This window comes from Bombina bombina, chromosome 2 (assembly GCF_027579735.1).
Source record: "Bombina bombina isolate aBomBom1 chromosome 2, aBomBom1.pri, whole genome shotgun sequence".
In the NCBI taxonomy this organism is placed as follows: Eukaryota; Metazoa; Chordata; class Amphibia; order Anura; family Bombinatoridae; genus Bombina; species Bombina bombina.
The window spans coordinates 906219919-906246333 of NC_069500.1; the positions used below are offsets into that span (position 1 = coordinate 906219919).

At 39.1% G+C, this 26415-nt stretch overlaps 1 protein-coding gene across 1 annotated transcript in view; it reads left to right on the top strand.

Moving 5' to 3' along the window:
- Positions 1-22426, top strand: part of LOC128647368 (neuronal acetylcholine receptor subunit alpha-7-like) — a 509652-nt gene extending 487226 nt beyond the window's left edge. The window contains exon 10 of the mRNA XM_053700153.1: positions 21902-22426. Within this exon, the coding sequence (XP_053556128.1) occupies positions 21902-22426 (525 nt within the window). The remainder of the gene's footprint in view (positions 1-21901) is intronic.
- Positions 22427-26415: the final 3989 nt, after the last annotated feature.

The following is a 26415-nucleotide window of genomic DNA, read 5'->3' on the forward strand; positions in this document are numbered from 1 at the left end:
TACTTTTTTGTTAACATTTATTTTTGGATAAAAATTCCTTAAGCTATAATGGACATGGAACAAGGTTCTTGTGACAAATGCTTATTATGTTTAAAGGCACAAATTGTTTTGCCTATGCAATTCTGTGCTGCATGCTTAGATAGAACTCTTCAATGTAAAGATAAGTTGTTGCCCCCTGAGCCCAATGGTGGGAGGGTGTAGAAGGAAGACGCAGAGGACAGGAGCTCCGCTGCTTTTGGCCCTGATAATCGAGAGAAATCTCGAACAAACACCCTGTAAAGTGCTGCTAACCTTGGCAGGGAGGACAAGCACCTGTCTGGTCGCTAAGCAGCTAGGAATCGGTTATCGGATTCCCCCACCGCATAAGCCGTCAGATAGTAGCAGAAGAGACCGGCTCCAATAGCGCTGCCAGAGACGTCTGCCCTGAAGAGACCTTGGAAACTCATGAGCACACAAAAGGGTGAGCGGCAAGTGATTCCTGTCGGGGGGGGGGCATCAGTAACGCTGCAGGGTCTGTCTCTGGGGCTGAGAAGATTGCTACGGCCACTGGCGGGAAAACCGCCATCTTACCCCTAGTACACAGCCTACAGGCTGTGTGTGAGCAGACAGAGCGGCTTACACCTACTCACATACAGCAACTGCAGCACCCAGGGAAAAATGGCTGAAAGCTTTGAGATAGCTTTAAAAGTATAAAGACACACACAACCTGCAGCATACTACTGACTCTGTTCTAAGCACGGTCCTGTATTTGTCTAATAATTGCACAGACAGAAGGGTTAATACAGTGACAGAGCCACAGTGAAATCATAGCATACAAACTGCTGCTAACAGAGGGTACAAGTTAACAGGGGTAGTGTCCCTTATAACTGCAGCAGTATCTGTGGGAAGAAAGCAATCTGTAAGTTGAAACCATTTTCCCCCTCTGACTGCGAGAAAGCACAAGACATTATAAACAAAATAAAACTTTACCACAAAGACTTTCTACCTGCCATCCCCGATACTTTTTGCACCTTTTCCACTTTGCAAAGAGTTGTAGGATCTAAGGTGGCCTCAAATTCGCATAGAGCTAATTCTTAAAAGTATCAGACTTCATACCACTGACAGTATGCAAGGCTAGGGGGCCAGGGGTTGAAGAGACCCTGACCACTAATACTGGAGATACCCACCCAATTGTTGCTCAAATATCTGCATTATTTCTTCCTAAAATAGAACAGCTACAGACGGGAATGGACTCACTCACAGCAGAAGTTAAAACTTTTAATGGCAGACTAACCCAAGTGGAACAAAGAGTAGCAGAGGGAGAAACTCGGCATAGAGAAACAGAAGCCACTGTTCATGCACTAGAACAACAAACCGACCGATTATGGGCGAAAATAGATGACCTGGAAAACAGGTCGAGAAGAAATAACCTACGAATACTGGGAATACCGGAATCCCTTCCAGGGGCACAGTTAATAGAGTTTGCAGAAACCACCCTCCCAGAGTTGCTACATATCCCCCAATCAAGCCTTCAGTTCACAGTGGAAAGGGCCCACAGAGTGGGAGACCCGAGAAGACAAGCCGACAATAATCAACAGCCGAGACAGGTGATGGTAAAATACCTCAACTTCAAGGCAAAAATAGCCATCCTCCAGGCTTACAGGAAAACCCCATCCCTGGAGTTTGAGGGAAGGAAACTGTACCTATTCCAGGACTACTCTGCGACAGTAGCAGCCAGGAGAAAAGAATTCTCGCCATACTGCAAACAACTGATAGAGCAGGGCAGAACAGCGGCCCTGCTATATCCAGCCAGACTACGATTGCATACAACAGGAGGACCCCTGTTCTTTGATTCGCCAAAGCTACTTGAGATCCATTTACAAAGGGAGAGAGATCAACAGCATGCACCTGACCACAGAAGATCTCCCTCTACCTCAAGAAGCTGAGGCTTGGTGTAAGGAGCACAGAAGAAAAGAAGTAAAGCATTACACAGACTGAAACATGTTGAAATATATCCTTTTTCATTTGAGGGGGGGGGGGAGGAATGTGTCTTCATAGACAAAGAGACTCTATTGTTAATTGAATTGTTGGGAGGAATAAGGGAAAGGAAAGTTATTGTTATATTGTTCTGTTTTATAACTATCTTGTTTAGTAGCAGGTTAAGAATAATTGGCCTTGAAGCGCTTCCCCAGGGAGAGAGGAAAAAAAAAAAAGGACAGAACCGAGAAACGCCACGAGTAAGTAGCGCTAATATATCTAGACTTATCCAAACAGCTGCACACACCCCAATACGCACCTACACACTCATATTTGGTCACCAACGCAGGACATAGTCACACTCTCTAGGCAGAATGAGGATCACTATATGGAACGTAGGGGGGATAACATCGCCCATTAAAAGAAATACAATCCTGAGACAGCTCAATGCCAAAAAGACAGACATTGCGATACTGGAGGAAACACACCTCTCGCAAAAAGAGCATGAGGCGCTCAAACAAAGCTGGGTAGGGGAGGTACTCTACACACCATACGAGGGGAAAAGAGCAAGAGGAGTGGCAGTCTTGTTCCGCAAGGGCCTAACTTACAATATTACGCAGACAGTGACTGACCAAGAGGGTAGATATCTGATTGCCAAATTACAAATAGAGTCACAACAACTAGTGCTCTGTGGGATCTATGGCCCCCAAACGGGCAAGAGGGAATTCCTAACCCACCTGCACAGTCAGCTCATACACTTTTCAGACCTCCCCATGGTGGTGGGGGGAGACTATAACATTGCACCGCATACACCAGCTGACAGATTCCGCAACCCCAACAGCGACCTTCACCCTCTGCACATGTGGGCGGGATCCAAGAGAGAAACCAAAATATTGAAACATTTTAGAAATTCACTGTCCCTTGTAGATGTCTGGAGGGAGAGAAACCCAGAGGCACGTGATTATACATGTTTACACCCTTCAAAAACCACTCTCTCCCGCATTGACTACTTTTTAATATCTAAACCTCTTTGCTCCAGGGTTGCGAGGATAAGCATAGATCCTATCTCTATCTCAGATCACGCCCCAGTTACAATGGAGTTATTAACTGACACAATACAGAGAGGAGCTCGTAGGTGGAGCTTCCCTACATACCTATATCATGACCTGAATCTTCAAAAACACTTAGTCAGGGGAATGGTTAGTGTACAAAGAGCTTAACAGCCAACACCTGAATGATATATCCCTTTTTTGGGAGACCGCAAAAGCGGTGTTGAGAGGAGTAGTTACGGCATACACGGCAAAACTGACTAAAACCTGTAGGGCTAGGGGGGAGCTGTACCTGCGCCAGCTATTAAACGCCAGAAACCAATACCTACGACACCCAACAGAACAAAATAGACTCAAATATAGAGACATCAAGGCCCTTAGAGACGCTCATCTCATACAAGCTTCGGTTAATGCCCAGAACCGAATGTATGCAAAATTCTACCGCTATGGGAATCGTACAGGGAAGTTGCTGGCCAAAATCACTAAGTTAGACAGGAAACCCAATATAATAACAGCCATTAGAAATGGGGACAAAATACTAACACAAGAAAAGGACATACAGAGAGTATTCACTGACTTCTACTCCAAATTATATAGCTCCCAAGAGGTAAATACAGAGGGAAAACAAAATTTTTGGAGGGAATTGATCCTCCCACAAATAGACGACAGACAGTTACAAAGACTAAATGCCCCAATAAGCCCCCTAGAGATCGTTAGATCAATTGAGCGTTGCCCCTAGAGAAGACCCCGGGACCTGATGGGTTACCAGGGTAATTTTACAAACTACTTAAAAATGAGACATTAGAGACACTCACACTACTCTATAATGCGATCTTGGAAGGGAGAACAACCATGTCCACTAGGTTCACAGAGGCTAATATCACAGTTATCCCTAAACCAGACAGAGACCCGCTGCTGACGTCATCCTATAGACCAATATCCCTCCTCAACTCAGACTACAAACTGCTTACAAAAATCTTAGCCAACAGACTAGCAGAGGCACTCCCTTCCTTGATTCACGAGGACCAAACTGGGTTCGTGAAGGGTAGATCCTCGGTCAAAAACATGAGGAAAATACAACTAGTACTCACACACTACTGGCAGAAAAACAAAAAATACAAGGCCCAAGACATAGAAGATGCTTGTTTGATACTTGTGGATGCCGAAAAAGCATTCAACAAGATATTGTGGGATAATTTGACCACTACACTTGGGAAATTTGGTATACAGGGAGCCTTCAAGACAGCAATACATACCATTTACAACGAACCTCATGCAGCGATTCTAATTAATGGCACACCATCACAATCATTCCCGCTTATGAGAGGTACAAGGCAGGGATGCCCTCTGTCCCCACTCCTCTTTGACCTCGCACTAGAACCACTAGCAATAAAAATTAGACGAGACACAGAAGGTTTAAATATCGGCAGGGAGACAATACATTTGTCCCTCTTTGCGGATGATATGATTTTATATACGAGAGACCCAAGACGAAATATCCCTCATATAATGTCCATTATTGCAGAGTTTGGAGACATCTCGGGATACTGTGTTAATAGAGATAAATCTGAGCTTCTGTGGCTGCATGATGGGAGACCTACGGAGCCCCTAAGAGACACCTTTAAAATAGTGACCAACACATTTAAATACTTAGGCATCACCCTGGCTAGGAATCCTGCTCAGTGGTATGAGATCAACTTCCGACCATTGTTTTAAGACCTACGACAAATATTAACAAACTGGTTTGCTCTACCATTGACCCTGTCAGGGGGAGTAGGATTAATCAAAATGATACTATTCCCCAAATTACTATACACCATGCAGATGCTCCCAGAACTCATACACAAGCAAGACCTAAAGAGTTTAAATAGGGACATACAACACTTCCTGTGGAAAGGGAAAAAACATAGAATAAGCTTTTACAAAATGACGTGCCCACCAGAGAGGGGAGGTTTTGGGCTCCCCAACATCGAACACTATAACTGGGCAGCCTTAGCTAAATATGTGATGGACTGGCTACTAGATGGGGGAAACTTCACTAATCACAAACTGGAGACGGAAATCATTAAACCCTGGTCCCTAAAAATGCTTCCACACATGACACGCACACAACTGGACGCGACAGTGGGGGGTGCAGCTTTTTTTCTCCATCCTGTAAAAGCGTGGTGGAAGATTGGCAGGGCTCTGGGGGTCTCCCACCGGCAGACCATATATCTCCCGCTGCGAGGCAACCCAGATTTCCAGACAGGGTTCACTACGAAACCCTTCATGAAGTGGGAGGAGTGGGGAGTAACGACTCTTAGACAGGTATTGTTGGAGAATCAACAAACAGTCAGACCATTCAGAGATTTACAGGTAAACTTCAATATTCCTCACAAACACCACTTTGCCTATCTCCAGATGAGACACTATGTACAAGAACTCCTAAAAACTGGAAACATGCCAGATCCCAAATGTGACACATATAAACTTCTAACACTGACCAAGGGAGGAATGACCTCCATCTCCCATACTTACAGGGCACTACAAACTAAACCTGACAAGGTGGCTGAAACACAACTCCAAAACATCTGGAACAAATTGACTGGGCAGACAACGATAGATAAACAGATTGAGAGTAGCTTCACAAAGGTAAGGAAGGCAACACTGTCTAGTGATATACGAGAGTCACACACGAAACTGATTCATAACACATACATAATGCCTAAAATGCTCCATAAATGGAACCCTGAGACTACAGGACTGTGCCCAAGATGTTCATGCCTAAATCCAAACATAGTACATATGATCTGGCTATGCCCGAGATTAACTAAATTTTGGGGGATGACACAAAGATGGCTTGAAAGTATCACTAAAGAAAAAATTAATTTGACAATGGAGATGGTTTTTTTCCTACACACACAACCTGGGATACGACAGCACACATGACTTCTCCACAATACAATTTTAGTGGCCAGAAAACTCATTCTTAAACGCTGGATAGCACCCTCTCCGCCACACCTAACACACCTCAGACAAGCACTGCAACAACAGATGATATACGAACAAGTGGACACGCAGGGAGATATAAAGCTAAGAACCAAACACTTTCTAACTAAATGGGAGCCACTTATATGTAGCCTAGACCAATCACCACAGAAACAGATTATCTATCCGCTTAGAAACTCAGAGTACGTCCTAGAAGCCCAACTACATGGAAAATGGAATATCTTCCATTAAGTAACTCATGAGACAGGTCCACAGACTGAAAGGAGAGGTGGAGACTAGACCCTGGGGGGGCGCCTCGAGGGACAATCTGAGGAGTACAGACTCCGAGGATAAGATGACAGGAAGCGGTAGGAGGAGGTAAGAAATGTTAATGTAAGATGTTATCTGATTGTTAAAATCTTTATAAGAGACAAACCAAGTATGGACTATAACCAACAGCCAACTCGGAGCAACGATGTAGTGCTAGGCTGTCTAACGAGGACATATGAAACAGACGCACTAATAGCCAGCATTTTGATGTCTAACAAGCTGTTCTAAAGTAGAATATAGATAAGTTAGCATAGTAGTAGAGGGTAGTAAGAGAATACAACTTAATTGGAGTTTGGAGGAGGTAGGACAATAGAAAATGTAAATGTCCCAGTGTAGTTGTGGTGGCAATGTTTTTTTTTTTTCTCTGTATTTTGCAAGGTTTATTTACAAGATTTGTCACTGTAAACTGTACTGGAAAATAAAAAGAGTTTGAAAAAAAAAAAAAAATCATGGTCAGCTGATGTTACTTCTAAGTCCAAGCTTCTGGCACTTCCTTACAAGGGTAAGAACTTGTTTGGACCTGGTCTGGCAGAAATAATTTCTGATATTACGGGTAGAAAAGGGTCTTTTCTACCACAAGACAAGAAGAATAGACCTAAGTGACGTCAAAGTAAGTGACGTCAAAGTAATTTTCGTTCCTTTCGTAACGTCAAAGGTCCAAAGTCTTCCTCTCCCTCTTCCAAGCAGAAGCAGTCCAAGTCTTCTTGGAAGCCCAATCAGTCTTGGAATAAGGTGAAGCAATCAAAGAAACCCTCAGCTGAGTCTAAGTCAGCATGAAGGGTTGGCCCCCGATCTGGGATCGGATCAAGTGGGGGGCAGACTTTCCCTGTTTTATCGAGCATGGATACGAGATATGTCCCAGATCCCTGGGCTGTGGACATAGTATCTCAGGGTTACAAAATAGAATTCAAAACTTTCCCTCCCAGGGGCAGATTCCACCTCTCAAGATTATCTGCAGACCAAGTAAAAAGAGAGGCATTCTTGAACTGTGTAGACAAAAAGACAAAAGAAGGCGCCAACATAGTGCGGTTACCAATGGGATGGAACACGCTTAGTAAATAATACCAGATACTCACAGGATGAAAGACACTTGAGAAGTGTCACAGGTGCCTCCTGGACTCTCAGAGTTGTCCAGCTAACTCCCACTCCACTGTGGTGGTAAGGTTCCGCTTGTCTCTATCGATTAGGATGGCTCCGCTGGTGGTTGTGGCTCCCAGCCAGTATTCCAATAGGACTCTCTTGCGGTTTCCCCAAATCCAGCTATCCAGTTAAAATCCGTGCTCTCCGGTGAGAGATGAAACAGCAAGGATAAAAGTGGTTTGTGACGGTGGTAACAAACTACAATATTGCCATTAAAGATATCAGAAAAAGAAAGTTCGTGGCTGCAGTAATAAAATCAAAAAAAGACTTTATTTACACAACGTTTCTCGGTCTGTACGTGACCGTTTCCTCAGGTGCATAAGTGTATAATAAAACACATAAAAACCACGAACTTATATCAGTAGTACAGCGTCTCCAAATGCATACTGCGCATGTACGTGGGTGTGTCCCCATACTGGGAGTTCCATTGGCGTTAACTAACCAATGAGGTGCTTGTAATCACACACCTCCATAATTACGAGTGTAATGGGGAATTACTCAGTGTGGTTTTAACAAATAGCCCACACAGTTTAAAAGCCGCAACGGGCTATGATAATCAATAAATCTAATGAATAGATACAGTACAAGAAAAAATATTCTATAAAAAAATATATACATGTATATAAAAATATATATAAAAACATATCAATAAAATGTGTAAGTATACAAACTACCAGATCGGGCACACCCACTCGCTATGTATACAAACATACTATTACTAACGTTCATGAAGTCATTAACTCTTCATAAAATTAGTTCACATACAGATGGTTAATTCCATATATATAGGAGAGATCTTACATGTAAAATGCAAACTATGAATATTGTATCCTATATGTAAAAAATATATATAAAATACGTCTCTCCCCAAAGATACGATTGATTCCATAATTTGGTAAAAAATGACAGTATTAGATAAATCCATATTAGTCAACGTGATCAGAGAGAAAATTTCTTAACCATAGACAGAGTGATTAAAAAAACTTAGCTAGGGTGAATGAAAAGGATTTAGAACCAAATCCAACCTGACAGTCTAATTGAAGGGACTTGTAATAACTGTGTTAGCTTATTAGTAGACATTAATCATGATGTTTCTATAGGGTACCTAGACTAAAACTAATTATACTTATTTGGAGGTGCATAACGTGACATTCATAAAAATAGTAACGATATATTGTATATCAAAATACATTAAATTTTAAATTTTATAACCACATATACATGTTGAAGCTAGCAGGGGTCAAGAACCGAGCCCTACAAATCTAAATAAAAATACTAATTAAAATGACCTCGGATTAAGATACTGTGTGTTAGGGTTTGCTATATGTGGACTATAGTGTGATCACTTGATGATGTTCATTGTTCCTCATAATAGAGTGCTTATAATTATAGTAAAATTGTTTAACTAACATATACCTTATGTATTAGATGAAAAAGGTCAAATTAAAGCTAGATAGTAATCTCACATCGATGATGGTGGATATAAACAATAAGGTTATAATGTGTCTAGCAGTATAATAATCTCAGTGTGGGGCCTATATAACAGGGGTGGGTATTAAAGTCCTAAATTGAACTAAATACAGAGTGACTCATAGTGGATCAGTTAGTTGAAGGCCGCCATATCAATATTAGCGTTTAGGCCGCCAGGGGACAGGGTGCGCATCTTCCAGATCCAAAAAGTCTCCCTTTGTCTTAAATGCAAATATCTGTTTCTACCCCATTTGGGGTACACTTGTTCTAGAGGGAATATGCTAAACACATTTGATGTATTAGTATGGCATGTATTAGCATGCCTAGGGACACTATGATTGGCAATGTTTTTACTGATATTCCTTAGATGCTCACCCCATCTTTTTTTGAGGGGTCTCGAGGTCCTACCCACGTACTGGACCCCACAGCTGCATTCTAACAAATAAACTACAAAGGCCGAATCACATGTGAAGTGTGTTTTAATATGAAATTTTTCCTTACTAATATAAGATGCAAATTCAGTTCTCTTGCTATTTGTGTATTGACATAATCCACAATTAGCTCTATTGCACTTAAAAAAACCTGGTTTGTCTAGGAACTTATTACCTCTTGTACTACTTAATTTACTCGTCAGTGATCTTTTCTTCATTACTATTTTACTCGGGGCTAGTAAATTCTTTAACGTGGGAGCTCGTCTAAAAGTACAGACAGGTGTATTTCCTATACTATCCCTCAGCAAAGGGTCCCCTGTCAAAATGTGCCAGTGTTTGCCTAATATAGTTTTAATTTTATTATGGTTGTTATTGAATTGTGTTATGAATCTGACTTTCTCACTCCCTTTAATAGAACCTCCAATAGGTATAGTCTCCTTATTCTTAACAAAAAAATCTTCTCTGCATTTATTTCTTGCTCTCTTGTAGCTAGTCTCAATAAGATCTGTGGGGTAATATTTCTCAACAAACCTTTTCTTTAAAATATTAGCTTGTATATCAAAACTGTCTAAATCTGTGCAATTCCTACGAATCCTACAGAATTGGTTGTAAGGGATATTGTTCTTCCACGGTAAGTGGTGGTTGCTTTTATAGTTCAAATAACTGTTAGCATCCACCGACTTAAAAAAAGTTTTGGTAGAGATGTTACCTACACTGTCCCATGTTAAAATGAGATCCAGAAATTCTATACTAATCGCATCTATTTTAGAAGTGAAATCCAGACCTAATGAATTGTTATTTAAACTATCCAAAAATTTCTGAGCCAATGAAATGTCCCCCTCCCAGATGAACAACAGGTCATCTATGAAGCGGCCATAGAAAACCAGGTTCGCCCCATATGAGGAAGGATATATATATTGTTCCTCAAAATATCCCATAAAGAGATTAGCAAAACTAGGGGCGAACCTGGTTCCCATGGCCGTTCCCCTAATCTGCAAGTAAAATTTCTCCTGATATACGAAGTAGTTGTTTTTTAATACAAAAGATATACATTCCAAAAGGAAATCTCTTTGCTTGACTGGCATGTATATGTCCCTCTCCAAATAATATTGGATGGCTTGAATTCCCAGATGGTGTGCAATATTAGAATATAGGGCAGAGACATCACAGGTCAGCCATATCAAATTTCTTCCCTCTTTCTTTATGTGTGATAACTTATATATTAAGTCTGGTGTGTCTTTTATGTAGGATTTTAAAGTAATCACAGATTTTTTTAAAAAGGAATCCACATATTCGGATAAATTACAGGTTAAATTATCGATTCCTGATATGATGGGCCTCCCCGGAGGGTCCACCATACTCTTATGTATCTTTGGGAGGTGATAGTAATATGCCAAATTTGGTGCATAGGGTATTAAATAGTCTCTCTCTTTCTTAGTAAGTATTCCCTCTAACCAGCCCGCATCAACCATTTTAATCAAGTTAGTTAGAAATTTTGCTGTGGGATTGTATGTTAATAATTTGTAATATTCTGTGTCTAAAAGAATACGATCAGCTTCTTTGATATAATCCTTAATATTCTGGATGACTATCCCACCTCCCTTGTCCGCTTGTCTAATTGCTAAATTTTTGTTGGCTGCTAGTCTAGATAAAGCTGTTAATTCATAAGCATTCAAATTAGGATTCTTAATATTTTTTTCAGAAAGTTTGCCAAATTCTTCCAAAACTAGATTTTGAAATATTTCTAGACTAGTTCCTGTGCAAGGAGGATTAAAGTTGGATTTAGGGGTCAAATCAGAATGTAAATAATTCTCAAATAATTCATCACATAATATCTCAGGCTCAAAATAGATAATATCTGTCAAGGGCCTTTCTGTCATTTCATTCGTTAGAATTGGTGCATGACCAGTACCTTTGAGCTTCTTGTCACAGAAATATCTTTGGATCGACAATTTTCGCACAAATTTGTTTAAATCTACAAATAATTCGAACAAATTGTGATTTTTAGAAGGACAGAAAGAGAGCCCTCTATTTAAAACTCCCACCTCCTCATTAGTTAAAACATGATCAGATAAATTAAAGATGTTCTCCCTCATTCGTTTAAATTTCTCCTTTTGGGATGACTTAGCTCTCCCTCTGCTGCCACGTTGGCGTATGATCTTTTTTTCGGGGTAGTTGTTGCAATCTCTCTTTCTGGGCCCCTCTCTAGCTGTTTTAATCGTATCGGTGTGTGTCTTACCTGCGGGGAGTTGTAGGGTAATCTCTGTGCCTGATGAAAAACCTGCGGGCTACTCATGGGTTCCCTCTCTTGTCTTTGTATAAAATTGCTATTGTTTGTCATATGGCTTCTAGTTTCATTATGGTGGTTATTTCTAGGTGTATATGTGTTTGGATCCCTTGTGTTGTCTGGGAATCGATGAGATCTATAGTGATGGTGGCCAAATTCATTTTGGTGGTCCCTATTGGACCAATGTCTCCAATCTCTATTAAACTCGTTTTTAGGAGTATAACTATAGTTTTGTTTATAACTATAGTTATAATTGTCATCCCCTCTCTCATGGTGGGAGGCTTGATTCCCATAGTTGGATAAATGATTACTATTACCCACAGAATGATTGGATGTATAATTACTATTGCTAGCAGAATTCTTTCTATTTCTACTAAAATTATTATTCCTAAATTGGACATTTTTCTTTTTGTCCTTGGGTTTTTTGTACTCAACTTTAACCCAGGTGTCTGGTCCAATTGCATTCGAGACAGGCTCCTGATTATCAGATTCTTCTATTTTATTCCTAGAGTGTGAGTCATATACTTTATCCTCTAAATAGTCTTGTTCATCCCTCGCTAACTTTTTAATTTTGGTGGATATAATTTTCTTTTGGAATACATCAGATTTCTCCTGTACCTCTTGGGTAAATTTAGCATAATCTGTATTAGACTCAAACTTAAGTAAACAATTTTGGATTTCCTCTATCTCTGTCTCTACTTTATTCAAAAGGGTCTCCCGATATTCAATTAAAAGATCTATAAGTTTAAAAGAACATTCAGTTAAAATACTAAGCCATTTGGTAGTAAGTTCAGGATCATGTTTAAAGGAACACTGTTTGGATATCCTTAGACCCCTGGGTATATGCCCCTTTTCTTTATATTTACGAAGTGTATCTATATCCCACCAGTGTCTATGTTCGTTCTTAAGTGCTTCCTCTAATTTGTGAAATAATTGAACCATAGATAGATCACTGGTGGATCCATTACACATATCTATAGTATTATCATTGCAGCTTAGGGCTTTTCTATTGTTGATCCTTTGATCTTTGCTCTGCATTGTACTACTAAGTGATAAAATCTGATAGGGAATATTAAGTGTACTAAATACAAAAAAATGTGTCAATGAATATAATGTGATAAAGTTATCTAATGAAGTGAATCAAATATATAGTTATATGAGATGTGTATAAAAAATATTATTTTGTAATGTATACAATGATGCCCACAATACTCTAGTGATATATGATAGTGGGTGGTCGAAAGTGAACTATTGTGAAATAATTAAAATATTCAAACCTAGTCGCAACCTAATCGGTTCCCAAAAAAGAAGATCAAAAAAGTGCTAGTGTATAATTAGTGCGCCAACGGTCTGAAAATCTACTGTCTGTATGACAGTGAGACACAATCACAGTGTTAAAAATCTAAATATATAACTATACGATACAAATCGTTATAGAAAAATACCCCAATCAAATTATATTGGGATACAAATGAGTTATTAAGAAACAAATAAATTCTTCTTAGATTGTAATAGTGATAACGTAATATAGTGGTGTCTTTGCAGCAAACACCCCAAAATATTAAGGTGATAAAACTGCAAGGCACTGTAAATAATAAACACAGCAATGTGGTAGAATTATAAAATAATATAGTGAAAAAGTCCCAATGACCAGAGTTCAAAGTGTTACATATATGATGGGCGTAATGTCCAAATCACAGTAGGCAGGCTCTTCTCCAAAAGATCCCTGTTGGTGACCCAGGGGTGGATACTATATAGACAAAAAGATAAAAGAAGGCGCCAACATAGTGCGGTTACCAATGGGATGGAACACGCTTAGTAAATAATACCAGATACTCACAGGATGAAAGACACTTGAGAAGTGTCACAGGTGCCTCCTGGACTCTCAGAGTTGTCCAGCTAACTCCCACTCCACTGTGGTGGTAAGGTTCCGCTTGTCTCTATCGATTAGGATGGCTCCGCTGGTGGTTGTGGCTCCCAGCCAGTATTCCAATAGGACTCTCTTGCGGTTTCCCCAAATCCAGCTATCCAGTTAAAATCCGTGCTCTCCGGTGAGAGATGAAACAGCAAGGATAAAAGTGGTTTGTGACGGTGGTAACAAACTACAATATTGCCATTAAAGATATCAGAAAAAGAAAGTTTGTGGCTGCAGTAATAAAATCAAAAAAAGACTTTATTTACACAACGTTTCTCGGTCTGTACGTGACCGTTTCCTCAGGTGCATAAGTGTATAATAAAACACATAAAAACCACGAACTTATATCAGTAGTACAGCGTCTCCAAATGCATACTGCGCATGTACGTGGGTGTGTCCCCATACTGGGAGTTCCATTGGCGTTAACTAACCAATGAGGTGCTTGTAATCACACACCTCCATAATTACGAGTGTAATGGGGAATTACTCAGTGTGGTTTTAACAAATAGCCCACACAGTTTAAAAGCCGCAACGGGCTATGATAATCAATAAATCTAATGAATAGATACAGTACAAGAAAAAATATTCTATAAAAAAATATATACATGTATATAAAAATATATATAAAAACATATCAATAAAATGTGTAAGTATACAAACTACCAGATCGGGCACACCCACTCGCTATGTATACAAACATACTATTACTAACGTTCATGAAGTCATTAACTCTTCATAAAATTAGTTCACATACAGATGGTTAATTCCATATATATAGGAGAGATCTTACATGTAAAATGCAAACTATGAATATTGTATCCTATATGTAAAAAATATATATAAAATACGTCTCTCCCCAAAGATACGATTGATTCCATAATTTGGTAAAAAATGACAGTATTAGATAAATCCATATTAGTCAACTTGATCAGAGAGAAAATTTCTTAACCATAGACAGAGTGATTAAAAAAACTTAGCTAGGGTGAATGAAAAGGATTTAGAACCAAATCCAACCTGACAGTCTAATTGAAGGGACTTGTAATAACTGTGTTAGCTTATTAGTAGACATTAATCATGATGTTTCTATAGGGTACCTAGACTAAAACTAATTATACTTATTTGGAGGTGCATAACGTGACATTCATAAAAATAGTAACGATATATTGTATATCAAAATACATTAAATTTTAAATTTTATAACCACATATACATGTTGAAGCTAGCAGGGGTATTTTATATATATTTTTTACATATAGGATACAATATTCATAGTTTGCATTTTACATGTAAGATCTCTCCTATATATATGGAATTAACCATCTGTATGTGAACTAATTTTATGAAGAGTTAATGACTTCATGAACGTTAGTAATAGTATGTTTGTATACATAGCGAGTGGGTGTGCCCGATCTGGTAGTTTGTATACTTACACATTTTATTGATATGTTTTTATATATATTTTTATATACATGTATATATTTTTTTATAGAATATTTTTTCTTGTACTGTATCTATTCATTAGATCTATTGATTATCATAGCCCGTTGCGGCTTTTAAACTGTGTGGGCTATTTGTTAAAACCACACTGAGTAATTCCCCATTACACTCGTAATTATGGAGGTGTGTGATTACAAGCACCTCATTGGTTAGTTAACGCCAATGGAACTCCCAGTATGGGGACACACCCACGTACATGCGCAGTATGCATTTGGAGACGCTGTACTACTGATATAAGTTCGTGGTTTTTATGTGTTTTATTATACACTTATGCACCTGAGGAAACGGTCACGTACAGACCGAGAAACGTTGTGTAAATAAAGTCTTTTTTTGATTTTATTACTGCAGCCACGAACTTTCTTTTTCTGATATCTTTAATGGCAATATTGTAGTTTGTTACCACCGTCACAAACCACTTTTATCCTTGCTGTTTCATCTCTCACCGGAGAGCACGGATTTTAACTGGATAGCTGGATTTGGGGGAAACCGCAAGAGAGTCCTATTGGAATACTGGCTGGGAGCCACAACCACCAGCGGAGCCATCCTAATCGATAGAGACAAGCGGAACCTTACCACCACAGTGGAGTGGGAGTTAGCTGGACAACTCTGAGAGTCCAGGAGGCACCTGTGACACTTCTCAAGTGTCTTTCATCCTGTGAGTATCTGGTATTATTTACTAAGCGTGTTCCATCCCATTGGTAACCGCACTATGTTGGCGCCTTCTTTTATCTTTTTGTCTATATAGTATCCACCCCTGGGTCACCAACAGGGATCTTTTGGAGAAGAGCCTGCCTACTGTGATTTGGACATTACGCCCATCATATATGTAACACTTTGAACTCTGGTCATTGGGACTTTTTCACTATATTATTTTATAATTCTACCACATTGCTGTGTTTATTATTTACAGTGCCTTGCAGTTTTATCACCTTAATATTTTGGGGTGTTTGCTGCAAAGACACCACTATATTACGTTATCACTATTACAATCTAAGAAGAATTTATTTGTTTCTTAATAACTCATTTGTATCCCAATATAATTTGATTGGGGTATTTTTCTATAACGATTTGTATCGTATAGTTATATATTTAGATTTTTAACACTGTGATTGTGTCTCACTGTCATACAGACAGTAGATTTTCAGACCGTTGGCGCACTAATTATACACTAGCACTTTTTTGATATTCTTGAACTGTGTTCTGGACCTTTTCTCCCTGGGAGTGATTGTTCCAGTTCAAGTAAGGGAACAGGATCTAGGTTTTTATTCAAATCTGTTCGTGGTTCCCTAAAAAGAGGGACATTTTCAACCCATTTTAGAATATAGGAAAACAAAAGGAGGCGCCACAATGGTGTGAGTACTTAAGGTACCAATGCTCATGCACACATCAAGATGTCACTTACTAGATGTCAGGCACTTGAGAAGTGCCACAATTGCAGGCTGGACTATTAATAGCTGCCCAGCGAGCTCTCCTCACGAGCGGTGAACCAACACATTCAGAGTGTGACAGGAACCAGACGGAGTCAGTCAGTTACTTTCCAGATAAAGTGGCCACTTTATCTGGAAAGTAACTGACTGACTCCGTCTGGTTCCTGTCACACTCTGAATCTGTTGGTACACTTTATCTGGAAAGTAACTGACTGACTCCGTCTGGTTCCTGTCACACTCTGAATGTGTTGGTTCACCGCTCGTGAGGAGAGCTCGCTGGGCAGCTATTAATAGTCCAGCCTGCAATTGTAGCACTTCTCAAGTGCCTGACATCTAGTAAGTGACATCTTGATGTGTGCATGAGCATTGGTACCTGACGTACTCACACCATTGTGGCGCCTCCTTTTGTTTTCCTATATTCTCTACAGATTTCTTGCTGGTTGCCGATCAGCTGTGGAAGGAGCTTGCTGCCATATACCACCTGAATAAAAGGGACTTCTTTTTGGCGATTTAACCCCGGAGAATGCTTGGGTTCGATATGATTTGAACTGTTCACTTGATAAATATTCACTGTGTTTTTTTCACAGATCACTTATTGTGGTTCATATGTATATTTGTTGTTTTACTGCAACACGATATTTATGGCTATACGTATATAGTATTGCACATTTGGTATTTGCCACTTTTACAACACATGTATGATTAATATATTCTTTTGTAAACTTTGTGTAGGAGACTAGCCCAACACATTGGGACTGTCACTATCTAAAGCTGTATTGATTAGACAGCCTATTTACATGTACACAGATTTTATTAGGCGCCTTCACTTTTTTTCACTTAATCAACCCATTTTAGACCTAAAGTGCCTCAATAAATTTTTCAGGGTTCCATCCTTCAAAATGGAAACCATTCGTTCTATTCTTCCTTTGGTCCAAGAGGGTCAGTTCATGACAACCATAGACTTGAAGGATGCATATCTTCATGTTCCCGTCCACAGGGATCATCACAAATTCCAGAGATTCGCTTTTCTAGACAAGCACTTTCAGTTTGTGGCTCTTCCGTTTGGCCTTGCCACAGCTCCCAGAATTTTTTCAAAGGTTTTGGGGGCTCTCTTGGCAGTGGTCAGGTCTTGAGGAATTGCAGTGATGCCCTACCTGGATGACATATTGGTTCAGGTGCCGAGCAACAAGCAAAGTCTCATACAGAGATCTTGCTGTCTTTTCTATGTTCCTACGGATGGAAAGTGAATCTGGAAAAGAGTTCCCTTGTTCCAGCTACAAGGGTGGTTTTCTTAGGGACCATAATAGATTCCCTATCTATGAAAAATGTTCTGACAGAGGTCAGAAAATCCAAAATTCTCTCCTCTTGCCTCTCTCTACAGTCTACTGTTCGGCCATCAGTGGCTCAGTGTATGGAGGTAATTGGTCTGATGGTCGATATCATGGACATCATTCCCTTTGCTCGATTCCATTTGAGAGCTCTGCAATTATGCATACTCAGACAATGGAACAGAAACCATTCAGATCTATCGACAAGAGGCTCTCTCCCGTGGTGGCTTTCTCACTAGCATCTGTCTCAGAGCACATGCTTCCGGAGGCCTTCCTGGGTAATCATGACCATGGACGCCAGCCTGCTAGGCTGGGGTGCAGTCTGGGACTTGTTAAAGGTGCACGGACTATGGACCCTAGAGGAGTCTGCTCTCCCCATAAACATATTGGAGTTGAGAGCAATTTATAATGCTTTGATGGTTTGGCCTCAATTGTCCTTAGCCCGGTTTATCGGGTTCCAGTCGGACAACATCACCTCAGTGGCTTACATCAACCACCAGGGAGGAACTCAGAATTCCTTAGCCATGAGGAAGGTGGCTCGGATTATTCAGTAGGCGGAAGCTCACAATTGTTGTCTATCTGCCATCCACATTCCAGGAGTGGACAACTGGGAAGCGGATTTCCTTTTAAAATGGGGGGTGCCAGAGTTGGATCTGATGGCATTTTGGCCGAACGCCAACCTTCCAAGGAACAGTTCAAGATCAAGAGATCTGCAGACAGCTCTGATAGATGCTCTGGTGGTTCCTTGGGTTTTCGGTCTAGCATATCTGTTTCCTCCATTTGCGCTCCTTCCACGAGTCATTGCTCTTATCAAACAGGAGAGAGCGTCAGTAATTCTTATAGCCCCTGCATGGCCTTGCAGGATCTGGTTTGCAGACCTAGTAAAGATGTCTTCTCTGCCACCTTGGAGGTTGCCTCTGAGGAAGGACCTTCTAACTCAGGGTCCATTCCTCCATTCAAATCTCGTTTCAATTAAGCTAATTGCTTTGAAATTGAACGCTTAGTTCTGGCTAAGCGTGGGTTTTCTGACTTAGTCATTGAGACCATGCTACAGGCTTGCATGCCTGTTACCAATAAAATTTACCATAAGGTATGGCATAAATACCTTTATTGGTGTGAATCCAAAGGCTACTCCTGGAGTAGGGTCAGGATTTCTAGGATTTTGTCCTTTCTCCAGGAAGGTCTGGAGAAAGGGTTGTCAGTCAGATCTCTGAAAGGTCAGATTTCTGCTTTATCTATTCTTTTACATAAGCGTCTGACAGAGGTGCCAGATGTTCAATCTCTTTGTCAGGCCCTGGTCAGAATCAGGTCTGTGTTTAAGCCTGTTGCTCCTCCTTGGAGCCGTAACCTTGTTCTTAAGGTTTTGCAGCAGGCTCCATTTGAGCCAATGCATTCCTTAGATATTAAGCTGTTATCTTGGAAGGTTCTTTTTCTTATTGCTATTTCTTCTGCTCGGAGAGTTTGAGAAATCTCGGCTTTGCAGTGTGATTTGCCTTACCTTATCTTTCATGCGGATAAGGCAGTTCTTCATACTAAATTAGGGTCCCTTCTCAAAGTGATTTCGTATAGGAATATTACACTGTGTGCAGAATTATTAGGCAAATGAGTATTTTGACCACATCATCCTCTTTATGCATGTTGTCTTACTCCAAGCTGTATAGGCTCGAAAGCCTACTACCAATTAAGCATATTAGGTGATGTGCATCTCTGTAATGAGAAGGGGTGTGGTCTAATGACATCAACACCCTATATCAGGTGTGCATAATTATTAGGCAACTTCCTTTCCTTTGGCAAAATGGGTCAAAAGAAGGACTTGACAGGCTCAGAAAAGTAAAAAATAGTGAGATATCTTGCAGAGGGATGCAGCACTCTTAAAATTGCAAAAATCTGAAGCGTGATCATCGAACAATCAAGCGTTTCATTCAAAATAGTCAACAGGGTCGCAAGAAGCGTGTGGAAAAACCAAGGCGCAAAATAACTGCCCATGAACTGAGAAAAGTCAAGCGTGCAGCTGCCAAGATGCCACTTGCCACCAGTTTGGCCATATTTCAGAGCTGCAACATCACTGGAGTGCCCAAAAGCACAAGGTGTGCAATACTCAGAGACATGGCCAAGGTAAGAAAGGCTGAAAGACGACCACCACTGAACAAGACACACAAGCTGAAACGTCAAGACTGGGCCAAGAAATATCTCAAGACTGATTTTTCTAAGGTTTTATGGACTGATGAAATGAGAGTGAGTCTTGATGGGCCACATGGATGGGCCCGTGGCTGGATTGGTAAAGGGCAGAGAGCTCCAGTCCGACTCAGACGCCAGCAAGGTGGAGGTGGAGTACTGGTTTGGGCTGGTATCATCAAAGATGAGCTTGTGGGGCCTTTTCGGGTTGAGGATGGAGTCAAGCTCAACTCCCAGTCCTACTGCCAGTTTCTGGAAGACACCTTCTTCAAGCAGTGGTACAGGAAAAAGTCTGCATCCTTCAAGAAAAACATGATTTTCATGCAGGACAATGCTCCATCACACGCGTCCAAGTACTCCACAGCGTGGCTGGCAAGAAAGGGTATAAAAGAAGAAAATCTAATGACATGGCCTCCTTGTTCACCTGATCTGAACCCCATTGAGAACCTGTGGTCCATCATCAAATGAGAGATTTACAAGGAGGGAAAACAGTACACCTCTCTGAACAGTGTCTGGGAGGCTGTGGTTGCTGCTGCACGCAATGTTGATGGTGAACAGATCAAAACACTGACAGAATCCATGGATGGCAGGCTTTTGAGTGTCCTTGCAAAGAAAGGTGGCTATATTGGTCACTGATTTGTTTTTCTTTTGTTTTTGAATGTCAGAAATGTATATTTGTGAATGTTGAGTTGTTATATTGGTTTCACTGGTAAAAATAAATAATTGAAATGGGTATATATTTGTTTTTTGTTAAGTTGCCTAATAATTATGCACAGTAATAGTCACCTGCACACACAGATATCCCCCTAAAATAGCTAAAACTAAAAACAAACTAAAAACTACTTCCAAAACTATTCAGCTTTGATATTAATGAGTTTTTTGGGTTCATTGAGAACATGGTTGTTGTTCAATAATAAAATTAATCCTCAAAAATACAACTTGCCTAATAATTCTGCACTCCCTGTAATCAGGGAATTGTTGTTCCTTCTCTCTGTCCTAATCCTTCTTCTCATAATGACCATCTGTTGCACAACTTGGATGTTGTGCATGCTCTAAAAGTATACCTACAGGCAACTAAGGATTTTCACCAGTCTTCTGCCCTGTTTGTTTGTTTCTTAGGAAAGCGTAAGGGTCAAAAGGATACTGCTACTTATCTTTCCCTCTGGTTGAGAAGTATAATTTGTTTTGCTTATGAGACTGCTGGACAGCAGCCTCCTGAGAGAATTACAGCTAATTGCACTAGGGCTGTCTCCTCTTCTTGGGCTTTCAAAAATGAAGCTTCTATGGAACAGATTTGCAAGGCTGCAATTTGGTCCTCTCTGCATACTTTTTACAAATTTTACAAATTTGATACTTTTGCCTCGGCTGAGGCTTCTTTTGAAAGAAAGGTTCATTAAGTGGTGGTGCCTTCTGTTTAGGTCTGCCTGTCTTGTTCTTCTTCTCAATTCATTCAGTGTCCTCTAGCTTGGGTATTGGTTCCCACTAGTAATTGAATGATGTTGTGAACTCTCCATATCTTAGGAAAGAAAACAAAATTTATTCTTACCTGATACATTTCTTTCTTTCCGGATATGGAGAGTCCACAACCCCCCCCCCCTTTCTTAAGACATTTTTTTTTTACTAAACCTCAGGCACCTCTACACTTTTGTGTTATTCCTTTTTCCATTTCCCTTCGGTCGAATGACTGGGGATTATGGGTAGGGGAGTGACACTTAAAAGCTTTGCTGTGGTGCTCTTTGCCTCCTCCTGCTGGCCAGGAGTGATATTCTCCACTAGTAATTGAATGACGTTGTGGACTTTCCATATCCGGAAAGAAAGAAATTTATTAGGTAAGCATAAATTATTATTTTTTTACACGGTACATTCTGCTTTACTTATCAAAGTCTACTATATTAGCAACTATAAATCAATTTTAAATTTCTTTTTCAGGTCCGAGTTATTCTGTTGAATTGGTGTGCCTGGTTTTTAAGAATGAGAAAACCTGGAGAAAATAGAAGGCCGCTTCCATGTAAATATATTTATCCAAATCATCATTCGAGTATTAGTAGTATTGAAATGAACATAGCACCGGGTCGCCAGTCTAGCAATGGCAACATAGTCTATTGTGGATACCACACTTTAGAGAGTCCATGTTGTCCTCCAAACAGCGACTCAGGAGTAATGTGCGGACGAGTGACCTGCCCTTCTCTAGAAGACAGCGAGATTCTTCAAAGGAAATCCTTACTGGAAGGCATGCCAGAAATTGCCAAGATTTTAGAGGAAGTCCAGTACATTGCAAGGCGCTTCAGGGAACACGACCAAGGGGAGGAAATTTGTAGCGAGTGGAAGTTTGCTGCGGCAGTCATAGACCGCTTGTGTCTTGTGGCATTTTCTCTCTTTGCCATTATCTGCACAATTACAATTCTGATGTCGGCCCCAAACTTTATAGAAGCAGTTACCAAGGATTTCACATAAAATAAATATTTAGCGGCTACTCCTACATTAGCCGATAGTAAAGATTTTCAGTGTTATTGCTTGTAATGTCCATAAATGTATTACTAATGAAGAGAAACTTATCTGTGTTTGTGATGGCTATAAATACAGTAATGTCATGGAAAAATCCTACTGACATTTGCAGTTGCCTAAGAGCCATAGGATATATCACCATTTGTGATCATGATTTTAGGTTATGTTAAGGTGTACAGGTATACACAAAATCAGCATTGTCATGACACAAACACTTATACTGCAATTGAATCCATTAATTTAAACATAACACAGAAAGAAAGAAAAACAGGGCGCAAGAGCAATAATATTGTTTTGTATTATATTTATAAAAATAAAATTGGTGGTGCCACATTAAATATTGGAGCAGTATAACTGGGGTTCTTGAAAAATTGTTGCTTTTTATAGGAATAATATTGCATCTTGTTGTCCCTGCCTCTTCTAATAGAAAATATAAAGCAATATAAAAAGGGCATTTATGAATCTAAACAATAGGGCATTTGAAATGCATTATACCTGAATAAATCTTCTTTTTTATTTTATGCCTGTGGAGATTTGTCCTTTTCAGCCACTAAGCAGGTGTACTGTATCTAGTTTATAGTATATAGTGCACACAAATGTATTTCCTGCTGTTTCAGTATAAGTTTAAAAAAATGCTTTGTACAGGTAGCCCTCAGTTTACGCCGGAGTTAGGTTCCAGAGGGAATGGTTGCAAATCGAAACTGTTGTAAATTAAAACCCAGTTTATAATGTAAGTCAATGGGAAGTGAGGGAGTTAGGTTCCAGACCCCTCTCAAAATTGTCATAAGTAACACCTAATACATTATTTTTAAAGCTTTGAAATTAAGACTTTAAATGCTAAACAGCATTATAAACCAAATAAAATAATCACACAACACAAAATATATAATTAAACTAAGTTAAAAGAACAAAAACATTTGCTAAACAGCATTATAAACCTAATAAAATAATCACACAACACAGACTTCACTTGCATTTTTCTGCAAACAGTTCTTTCTATGCATTCCAATCTGGACTGATTTATAGACAGGAAGATCTTGTTCCTTTGAAATCTGCTTGATAGCTCAGGTCTGGCTAAACTGATTAATTTCAGCTTGCTTGGCTTTGCTGCGACACAAGTGGACAGCTCCACCTACTGGCTATTTTAATAAATGCACTGCATCTCAATGCTTTTCAATAGCAGTCACATGACTGGAAAAAAAGGTTGTTATTCTGAAACGGTGTAAATTGAGCCGTTGTAAACCGAGGGCCACCTGTACTTATTTCATGCAAAAAGTATGCTTAAAGGGACACTGAACCCAATTTTTTTTCTTTCGTGATTCAGATAGAGCATGAAATTTTAAGCAACTTTCAAATTTACTCCTATTATCAATTTTTCTTCGTTTTCTTGCTATATTTATTTGAAAAAGAAGGCATCTAAGCTCTTTTTTTGGTTCAGTACTCTTTTTATTGGTGGATGAATTTATCCACCAATCAGCAAGAACAACTGAGGTTGTTCACCAAAAATGGGCCGGCGTCTAAACTTACATTCTTGCATTTCAAATAAAGATACCAAGAGAATGAAGATAATTTGATAATAGGAGTAAATTAGAAAGTTGCTTAAAATGTCATGCTCTATCTGAATCACGAAAGAAAACATTTGGGTTCAGTGTCCCATTAAAGTTAAAATGAAAGTTTCATGATTCAGATAAAATATGCAATTAAAAAAAAAAAAATACAATATACTTCCATTATGAAATCATGCACAATCCTTTTATATGGACAATTTCAGAGGCTCCAGCTCCTACTGAGTATGTGCAAAATTGCACAGCATATTACATACGTATATGCATTTTGTGATTGGCTGATGGCTGTCACATGATACAGAAGAAGGGGAAATTGGATTAACTTTGAAATTTGCAAGAAAATATTCTACTTGTTTTAAATTTAAAGTAAGTTCTATTGCATTTTTTTTTTATTGTGCATTTTTCAATTATTAAATTCTATTGTATTTAGTGGTCCTTTAAAATGACAGTAAACACTTTAATATTTTTCATTTAATTTATGTGTGGAAATTAAGAATTTTCCAATTCTGACAAACAGAAGGACAATATCCACATGCCCAGCCTAACCACACATCTGCCACACGACTTCAGTAAAGATTATCATATAAGAAACTGCAAAACAATAGTTATTTTACTAACATAGTTTTGTCTACTCCGGTAACAAGTCTGTATTGGCTCCTATAAATAAGGCGTTTGGATATTGAAAAACATTTGCAGCAAAAAAATCATATTATATTCAAAACATTTTCATACCTATTCATTAAGTTAATTTATTGCAAGGCTATAAAACAATCTTGTTATTGCAAGGTGCCTATCATCCTTTAATCTCTGCCACTTTATGCATAATACATATTTTTTTTCTGTTTTTCATGTCTCTTTAACTGAATTAAGAAAGGAAACAAAATGCTTATTTTCTTCTATTTTACATCTTAATCAAACTTTTCTGGAGTAATCTTCCAGTAATTACTACCCTGTTGTCTGCTCTATTTGTGTGATAATTCTGGGGTGGATTCCAATCTCTCAGATTTAGTTTTTTCGATATTGGAAAGTGATCACAATTCTTCAAACAAAGCTAAATAACTTACACAAAATACAATCTCCATTTCCCACAACGGCACATAGAATTGCCAAAATGGATGCCAAGCACTGAAACCAAATATGGGATTAATGGTGTTTGTCTGTGTGTTTTACAATTGGAAAGAGTGGTGTTTATGAACAAATGGAATGCCTTTTGTATATTACCATGATGGGTATATTGGGCATGTTTGATCAATAATTCTTTTTTTAACTTTAATATTTTAAAAATATATTTTTATTGATATTTAGTTCATTAAGAAAACCTCTTTTTTCATTTTGGTGAGCTTTTCATCTAAAATTCAAGAACTTAGCAGGAAATTAATTTTCATAAGATGGAAGTAACCACAACTTATCTCATTTTCTAAAACAAGATTTTAACAGTTCTGACATTGAAAGTGATGAGGTTTAAAATATCGCCAAAAGTCCCAAACCTCAATGTACATAATGAGTTTTCTTTATCTTTTACTTTTAGAAGATGATACACTAGTATAGCACTGAATTATTGGTTTTGGACTAATTATTCGGAACGAATGTTGTGAAAAATTAGTTTTTCGTATTCATTTAGTGTAAAACAAAACAAAAACTGAATATTCGGTAACATTTACATTTGTTTTGTTAAAAAAATATAAATGTTACTTCACTGCAGGTGAAATAGTATCTCATGTAGTTTTATACTTAACTATAGCGCGCTGGGGGAGCTGCGCTAATCCAGATCCTTCTTCGCAGAGCCCAGGGCCGTTTTAATAGGAGACTTAGCGAAGCGGATACCAGATCCTGAGCTAAAGTCTCTTCTATTACCCCTGGGCTCTGTGACGTAGAGTCGGGGTTAGCGTGGCTCCCCAGCGCGCTATAGGTAAGTATTTTAACTATTAAAGCTAAGTTAAAGGAAACAAATGTATACCAATGATTTCATTAATATATAATTGTTTTCCTTTAAATTATTTTGCGCATTCGTACAGATATTTGTTTCATTACAAATATGCATTCATAACAAAACAAATGCACGTCTAGAAGATGGTGATGCAAGGTTCTAGAAACTGTAAATTGCGTTTTTTGCCAAAACATGATTTTTGGGAATAGACAGGACGGAATGGGAAATTGCTAAACCCTGATCATGAATATACAATTGCTGCGAGAAATCCCCTTTATGAAGATGCAATAACTGTAACTTACAATCATGAAAATGTGAGTATGAAATAAAAACACTGATTTTGAGAGCACAATTGCTAAATGTCATTTCTAGATGTCACAGTCGTGATTTCTGTTTTCTCACGTTTTCTGTAGATCTTGTTAGCTGTACGAGATATCACACACATA